Raw genomic sequence first — 8,604 nt, 5'->3', positions numbered from 1 at the left:
CGCCAAAAGCCTTTTTTTTTTTTTTTTTTTTTTTTAAGTATAAGCTTTTTTTTTTTTTTTTTTTTTTTTTTTTTTTTTTTTTTTAAGGTTGGCGAAGCCGCCCCGTGTACGCGTGTGCACAGCGCGGAGAGGGGGAGCAAGCGGGGGGGAGGAGAGCGTGAGTGTGTGCGAGTGTGAGTGCGTGTGCAGGGCCGGGCGGCGGGACGGCTGCGGGGCGCCGGGGCTGCGGGCGAGCGGCGCTGGGGCTCCGGGCAGCGCCATGGGGCCCCGGCGGCCGGCGGGGGGGTGACGCGGGGCGGGCGGCGGCGGCGGCGGCGCGGCCCGCGATGGGACCCGCGCTGCCCGCACCTGGCCCTGCCGCGGCGCCCGGGGAGGGGAGAAGGCAAAGAAATTGAAGATTTGGGGCGGCCGAGGCGGGGGGGGGTGGGTGGGGGGGGTGGAAGCACCGCCACCATTATCCGTCCCCGCTCCGAAAGTCGCTTCCCCGCCTCCCTGCCGAAGCCGGAGCCGGAGCCCGGGCGGCGGCGGGGCGCGGAGCGCCGGAGGAAGTGCGGGGTGAAAAAGAAAGAGAAACAGGCGGGCAGGGCTCGCCCGGCCGCGGCGGAGCGGCCATCTCGGCTGGGAGCGGGGCCGCATCCATGGAGTTACCGGGCGGACGCTCCTAAGGAGGGCCCGGGCGGCGCGGCCCCGGCAATGACACCGGATTGAGCCGCCGAGGGGGCTCTCCCGGCCGGGGACTGCGGGAGCATCCCCCGTCCCCGCCTCCTCCCGCCCGTCACCCCAGAGACCGGCGCAACTCCAGGCGGACACTCCTGGCCAAGGTAAAGGCTCGGCGGGGTGGCGGCGGGAGCGGGCTGGGTTTGCAGCGGATGGTTATTTTGCAGCTCCCCCTGCTTTTGCTGTATTTATGTCCTTTTTTTTTTAATTATTTTTTTCCCCTCCCTCCCCCGGCTGCCGGGCGGGGGATGTGCAGCATTCCCGGGGCGGATGGCGCACGGTGGTCACTCTCCTTTGGAAGTGCGGGAGGGAGGCGGCGGGGACGTAAACAAGAACTTTTCAAGGCTCGATTCGCCGCTTCGCCCCTTTATTCCCCGAATTAATGACTGCGGCAGCGGCCCCGCGCCCTGCCCTGCCCGCCGGGAGAGGAGGGGACGCCCCGGCGCCCCGCGGGGCTCGGGCGGGCAGCGGGGGCTCGGCGGGCGGCAGCGCGGGGCCGGGCAGGGCGGTCGGGAGCGGCGGGGCCGCGGGCGCGGAGCACTGCGCGGGGCCGGGATGGCGGTGCCCGGGGGCGTGGCGGCTGCCGGCTCCCGCCTGCCCTCCCCTTCCTCCTCCCTTCCCTCCCCACCGCGGGGCTTTCCCCGCCGCCTTCCCCCGCCGCCCCGCGCCGCTGGGTCCCGGGGCTGCCGGGCCCGGAGGCGCCGTCGCTTCCCCCCACGGCATCACCCGCGCTGGAAAACATCCCGCGTCCCCCCGCGCCGTTGTCCCCCCGGGCCGCCCCCCCTTCTCTCCCCGGCCACCTGCCCCCTCCCCAGGCTCCCTCCCGCATCCTTCGGGGAAGCCGGCGGCGCCCGCGCTGCCCCCGCCGCGCTGCTGCCCCTTCCCCACCTGCCGAGCCGCTTCCCAGTCAGGATGCGGGGCTGGGAGCGCCCCCCCGGCTGCCCCGCGCCCGGGGTGGGAGCAACGAGCTGGAAGTTGGGAAGCGCTGCAAAGGCGGGAGGCTGCTGAATTGTCAACCTCGATTGCAATTAGGGGGGAAAAAGTCCGCTCTCTCCGTACCTATACGTTTCGAGCGCTTTTTGAGTGGGAAGAGAAGGAGGGTATGGCATTCACAGGGAAAATTCTCAGTGTCTTCTCAGCCCCCACAGTGAAAATTGTTTTGAAGGGCTTGAGCCAGGACCCTCCGACCGCTGGGACATTTTTAAGAGGAGATTTTCCTTGGGGGAAAAAAAATTAAGTGATCTCAGCCTTCTCCCCAGGGGTAAGGCGCCCGGCTTTTAGGAATGGTGTTTGACCTTTAAGCATTTATTGGCTACTGGGGTTAAAATAAGCTTGAGATAGAAGTAAAAATAGCTTGCAGAAAGGTTAAATCGAAGGTTAAATTTGCTTTTCTTAGGAAAATTGAGGCTGATGTTCAAAAATGTAGGCTTGGAGCAAAGGAAGGAGGGTACGCGTTAAGGGGTCTGTAGGCAAGGAGATGCAATTCCCTTAAAGTATTGACAGCTGCTGGTAGTGTTTGACACCCAAGTTCTGAAAGTTGGTGGGTGGGTGGTCCTTCACATCAGGTCTTTACTTTTCTATGGGTTTTCATACAAATCCTGGAGTGCTTGTAGCTCCTGTTGATTTCCTCTGAGTTTTTGATGCTCTAGAGACCTGCAGGATGGGGCAGCCGACTGTGGGCATGGAGCTGTGCCCGGTATCCCTTCTCGTGCCCTGTGTCCCTGCCTGCACCTTCCCCTCCGAAGGCAGGGGTGGCCCCAGTGCCCTCAGTAACCTTTCTGATTACCCGTGCTCTGTCTGGGCTTGCTTAAGAAAAAAAGATAATTAGAAGGTAACGAGTCAGAAGAGGCAAGTAAAGTTATAAATGCGAGTAGTAAAGACAAAAAAATCCCCTTGTAGATGTGGAGAAAGGCAAAGCACAGGAAGTAAATGAGGGCTTGTTTTGTTTTAAATTGAAATGAGATTAAATTTTGCCTCAGGGAGCCAAGACAGCAGAGCTCATGTGGAGGAGAGGAGGGATGGCTTGCTCCTCACCAGGGCACCTGAGTTTTTGCTGGAAAGCTGGGGCTGGCAGCAGCCTGTAGAGGAGGTGAGGGACAGATGAGCCTTGGCAGGCAGGGGCAGGCTTCTGCTGCCCCAAAAATGGTTGTTCTGGGTACCAGGATCCTGCCCTTTAGCACTTACACTTTGCAGGGCTACCAGGGAGGTTAAGAAAAGCTTCCTCCCAGATGTGGGGGCTGAGCACCACGATTTGCTGAGGGTCATGTGGGCACTGCTGCTGTGTATCCCTTGGTCCAAAAGTTTGTTCTTCTGTTACTGTGACACTGGGACTGTGCCAATTTGGGGGATGCTGCTGCTCTCTCAGAGCCTCCTGTAGCAGCACTTGGCTCCAGAATTTGTTCATGGGAAAAGGCAATGGGACGAGGACAATCCTCCCACGGTGTACAGACTGGGATGTTCCAGCCCTCCACCCTTACTACACTTTCTAACAACTGGCTGGTGTTCCTAGACAGAGGGAAAAACACATTTAAGGCAGAGGGGAAGCGCTGAGGGGATGCGTTGGGAGCAGCCCCATGGCTCGGTGTCATCCTGCGGGCACGGGCGCCGGGACGGGTCCGGGACAGGGGACCCCGGCGCGGGGTCGGTGGCCGGAGCCGTGTGCGTGCCGCTGGGGGCACTATGTTCTGTTTGTGTTCCTATTTCTGGGCTGGCAGAACAAACAGGGAAGTGGTTTTTCTGCAGTCTCATTGCAGCTCACAAACAGAGCGCATCATTCAGCCGGGGTTGCTCACAGCGTCAGAGGTGACGGCGCGGGGACCGAGCGCGGCGCATCCCTCAACCTGCGGGGAGGCTGGGAAGAGGTGATGACCCAATACTTTTCCTTTTTTTTTTTTTTTTTTTTTTTTTTTGCTGCAACTTATGCAGGTTTCTGTGCCTGTTCCCTGTGGAAGTGGGGAGTACAGGCATGTATGAATTTCTCTATTTGCTTCCCACAATTCAGAATGGTTCATTCTTGGAAACAGCCCCTGCACAGGGTGCTGGGATGCCACTAAAATCTCTAAATCCCACGTGGACTTGATGTGCAGAGGAGTTTGCAGGGAGCTGGGAAACACCAGAGGGTTCCCCAGAGCACAGGCCTGGTGGAGGGGTCCTCAGAGGAAGATTTCTGTGCTGGCTGAAGGCTGGATGAGGCATTTTGGTTTAGTGTGGATGGGATCAGCGTCTGTCCCTGGCAGTGTGCCCAGTTGAGCTCAGGATCTGGGCACAGGCATCGCTGTGTGCCAGGAGTACTGTTGCCTTTACCTCTCCCAGGTTGCATGGGCTGGGCAAAATTGCATTCCCAAAGAGCTCCTTTCCAACCTTCCCCTGCTGTGAGGCAGGACCAGCCAGCCTCAGGCCATCATCTCCATTTTAACACCAATCCTGGTGCTAATTTGTCCAAGGACATAGTGATTTACATTTGTTTAGGCTGATGAAGGGCCATCATCTTCCTTGGTTTAGCATTTATCTGCCTTTCTCAGCTTGAACAAAGGCGATGCTAAACATGTGTCGGTTTTCAAGCAGTTCAGTTTTTTGGTTTCCAGGCATTAGCCAGGGCTATGCCTGTGGATTTGAGTTGCAGACACTTCAGGGGGATGTTCATTTGTTTATAAAAGAAACCCACATCTGTTTCTGTTTGAATTTTTTAAGCAAGCCTACACAGAAACCTTTCACTTGGTTTCTGGCTCTGTAAAACCTAGATTTTGGGCCAAGTTTGACCTAACAGTGACCTTTTCAAAGTATTACAAATTTTTTTGGTATTTGTTTATGACTTTAATAATGATGCCATGTGGGGAATGGGTCAGTTAAAGGTGAAATTAACTTCTAGTGTAAACAGAAGATTAATTTTGGAGCAGAGACCACATTTTGTGGGGACTTAAGTTGCTCAGTAGTTCACCAACTGAATTGCTCCTGAGAGCTTGTGGGAGCTGGAGCTCCAGCCCTGGGAGGGATGTGGGCAGTGGGTCCCCCCCCATGCCCCACCCCGGGTGCCAAAAGGGTGGTGGGACCTCAGCCACCATCAGACTTTATAACTCTGGGATACAGATGGGGAAGTGGCCGAATTACCCTTCTACAGTAAATTCCTCTGTTAAGTGCTGTGCATTTTACTACTGTTTGGCTGCTCAAGACAAGTCCCTCAGGAAACAGCATCTTCGTAGCCCGGCCTGGAATGCAACCATTTTCTGCAGTGGTCTGGTTTTGGCCAAAACTTTGCTCCCTTCAGGCATGCAGTACCTTGTGTGCCATCCCCTACCCAGCCTTTCAGTGCTGCTGTTCAGAGATGTCCATATTTTGCTCAAGCCAGAATTCCATTCAGAAATTTTAATGCAGTTTGGTTTGGAGGATGCTGTATTGGATCCTGCCAAACAGTGGCAAAATGATTTACTGAAGTACAGACACTATTTTTACCTGCAATGTGAACCACTTCTGTATTGAATATCAATTCATCCTGGTACGTAGTGAGTGTGTTAATTCTGTAGGCAGGTGTAGGACAGAAGCAGGGTGCAGGGACCATGTTCAGTTAGAGGGATGATCAGTGCATCTCCTCATATATATCAGAGCCAGTATCACTGCCAGCCTCCTGCTACCTGTGCTGAGCATTGATTGTAAACCTTTTTCCCTGCCTTGCAAGGAGAGTGATGTCGGTGATGTTGTCTTGCTGTAAAAGCAAAGATGGGAAACCTGGGAAATCTCACTGGCTATCAGTAGCATTCCTTTATTTCAGCTCAGGTGTTTTTTTTCCCCCCTCTCGGTTTTGGCTTATTTAATCTCTGTGATTAGGACATCCAGAATCAGTAAAAGCATTGCTCTTTGTGCTCCAGATGTCTGTTTGCCACTTCAGACCAGTAGGAACCAGTTTAAAAGGTTCAGGTAGGATTTTCACTAGAAGTAAGTAAGCTGCAGTTAGAGCTATCTTCAATTTCATTTCCCCCAAGCAAAATCTAATGGCTACTTGGAACAAGGATGGTTTAATAACATCTGTTTCTCCTTGAATCACCAGGGGAAAAGTATTGATATTGCCATATTCTTAGGGAGTGTTTTAAGTCATGTTTTGACAGGGCAATGCCTTACCACAACACTGATAGTTAAAATGTTTAGGATACTAGGTAGTATTTTCCCTTATAATGCTATGATAGAACATCTGTTGTAAAATATAGCTATTGCAAGGGTTTTACATGCTTATGTGGAACATTTCCTGATGTTTGGGGGGCAATGTCGTGCTCTAGTATGCTATCCCAGTCTGTGGGCTGCTTGTACCTGCTGCAACCAAACCACACAAAGCCAGTGTTTCATTATCATTCCCACTTACCATTTGTGGAAGCAATAGTCAGTATGACTTATCAACACATTCAGAATCTTCGGAAATATCTCAGAAAGTACTAGGAAGATTTCCATGAGGTTAAGATTGTTTTCTGTGGATGTATTTTGGCTCACAGCCTGTTGGATAGTTTCTGGTCCATGGGTAGCCCTTTCCATCCCAGCCCTGTATGGGAGGCCATGTTGATCAGCCACATTGGTCAATTTTGGATCTTCAAAAGGTGAAATACCTTTCTTCTTTTTTTTTCCTGAAGCACCTACTTTGACTTTGAGTTCCGAGAGCTTGGTTCCCACGAGGCAAGTTCGGGAGAACCTGCTGATTTCAAGCGTTCCTGTGGCTTGTTCAAAGTCTCAAAACAAATCAGCTGAGCTTGAAACGGGTCTCCTCATCAGTGCAGTGGTGCCCGCTGCTGTGATTTTAGCTCTGAGAGGATGGAGAAATCACAGCAGCTGTGCAGAAGCCACTTGCTCACCCCCGGGAGCTCTGGTGCTGGCAGTGCTGCCGGGGGGAGCTCCCGGCAGAGCAGTGCACAGTGATGGGAAGTGCTTCGGGCTGGGCTGTGTGACACACATACTCCCGAAGTCTGAAAAGTAGATACTGGCTAAATGGGAAGATGAGTCAGAGGGTAAAACCCCAGGCTTGTGGTACAGAGGGGTCCTCTTCAGCTCTGGGATGCTTGTACTTCCCCCTGCAGACATACCGAGAGTGTGCAGTTTCCATTCTTCTGTCTTCGCACTTCTCAACTTTGCAGCTCAGACAAGTGGTTCCCAGGACATCTTTTCTCCCGTCCAACAGCACCACGGTCCCTGGTAGGGCATCCTCTGGTCCGTGGTGGAGCTTCCTCCCTTGGCAGTGCTCTTGCAGAGGAAGAGACTTTTGGAGGCAAATCCTGCATAGACAAATTTCCATGCAAAGCTGAGTGATCCACATGCACCCACTGTAACTCCTGGGAGTGGAAACAGGTGGTAGAGAGACAATTAAAATTAAAAAAAAAAATCAGTGATAGTTGTTTTCTTCCCTTTTTTTCAGCCTCTGGGTAGTTATCTGTCCTGAGGGTAAGGACCGACTGCTGCTGGGGTGAGAGGGTGTGCAGGTACTCAGATAGCAGTGCTTTGGTGCTGAGATGAGTTTTCTGGACATCAAGTGTAATGCTCAATTTCTTTTGTTACAGATGGAAGAAAAACGACGCAAGTACTCCATCAGCAGTGATAATTCAGACACCACTGACAGTAAGGCCTTTAATTCAAAGCTTTGAACAAGATTCACCTCCAGCAGTCAAAATGCTTGAATAATTACTTTACAAAGAGTGGAGGAAACTGCATTTACTGGGAAGTGTCTGCACAATGAATTGTGTGCAGGGCTGGGTTTGTCAGAAATGCAGCAACAAGCTGATATAAATTTCTTTAAACACTTGGCTGTGGCTCCTCTTAACTGATGAGAGTGTCTCCCTCGTGTGAGGAGTCTGGGTGAGGAGAGCTGCTGATTGCAGATCTGCTAACAAAGCAGCAAACACCCTTTGTAGATGAGTTGTCCTTTCCTGTGAGCTGCAGCCTGAGACTAGTTTGCTCTTGATTTGGGTTGTACTGGGGGGAAAGGGAAGTTTTTGTTGGAGTCAGAGTATAACTGGAGCCACATTGTTCCCTTCTTGCAAACTGAAGAGGGATGTGGGAAAAGGGTAAGGCTCAAGCCAGCAAAACTTGCAAGCCCACGCTTGCTTTTCAACATCTACCTCACTCCATCCTCATTCAGGAAGGCACAGAAGCACGTGTTCAACAATAAACGTGCAAATGTGCTGAATTTTGGCTATAAATAGAGCACTTTCCTCTCCCACCTATCCCAGGGTTTCACACACTGCAGACATACCGCAGTGCCTCGGTGTTCAGTACCCTCGAGGCACCAGCCTAATCCGTTGTCTGGACTCCAGAGTTTCTTACTAGTTGCTCTTGTTTTCTTACAAATGTCACCGTAACTTCATCTGGGCTGTGCTGGGAATTTGCTCTCCGCACTTTACAGGATCTGGCTGCTGGATATCTGAGTACGAAAGGGACTTTACTAAAGACACTAAACTTCTGGGCCTTTTCCTAACAGGATGATGGAGCGATTACAGGGGGTTATGGAAAGGCTGATCTTGCTGGGTTTGGCTGCTGTTCCCACAGCTTTAGCCAAAAACATTGTCAGTGTGAGTGGAGTTTGCACCACAACTGCCGACAGGAACCTGCTGTTTGGCTGTACCTGCTGTACCCCCATCCTCCTGGGCCTGGGCCTGGGGGCTGAGCTGTGCCTACAGAAAGTGTTTCAGGCTCTGTCAACACTGCTTACTTCTCGTAAAATGAAGCATCTCTATCTCAGAAAGGGGTTTGTTTTGGAAGCCATGCTCCAAACTTCCCGTCTCCTAATCCCCAGATGCTCAAAGGCTTATGGAGCCGAGCTGTGCTCGCTGGCTTCGCTGCCTTTCGAGGTAAGGCATCTTTAATCATGGTATTAAACAACATGGCCTTATCTCTGTTGGGCTTGGATATTTATGCTGC

The 8,604-nt window shown here is 52.6% G+C and overlaps 1 protein-coding gene across 5 annotated transcripts in view; it reads left to right on the top strand.

The window, feature by feature from the left end:
* Positions 1–442: 442 nt before the first annotated feature.
* JADE2 (jade family PHD finger 2) overlaps positions 443–8,604 on the top strand; it is a 72,851-nt gene continuing 64,689 nt past the window's right edge. For 2 of the 5 annotated variants that reach the window (XM_069029257.1, XM_069029256.1), the window contains exons 1-3: positions 2,862–3,375; positions 3,460–3,578; positions 7,248–7,305. In XM_069029257.1, the coding sequence (XP_068885358.1) occupies positions 3,291–3,375; positions 3,460–3,578; positions 7,248–7,305 (262 nt within the window). In that variant the 5' untranslated portion in view covers positions 2,862–3,290. Of the gene's footprint in view, positions 822–1,712; positions 1,979–2,861; positions 3,376–3,459; positions 3,579–7,247; positions 7,306–8,604 lie in introns of those variants that run through there. The other 3 variants (XM_069029260.1, XM_069029261.1, XM_069029258.1) reach the window with 3 other exon arrangements.

Source organism: Aphelocoma coerulescens, chromosome 13 (genome assembly GCF_041296385.1).
Source record: "Aphelocoma coerulescens isolate FSJ_1873_10779 chromosome 13, UR_Acoe_1.0, whole genome shotgun sequence".
Taxonomy (NCBI): domain Eukaryota; kingdom Metazoa; phylum Chordata; class Aves; order Passeriformes; family Corvidae; genus Aphelocoma; species Aphelocoma coerulescens.
This window is presented reverse-complemented; position numbering and strand designations above follow the sequence as displayed.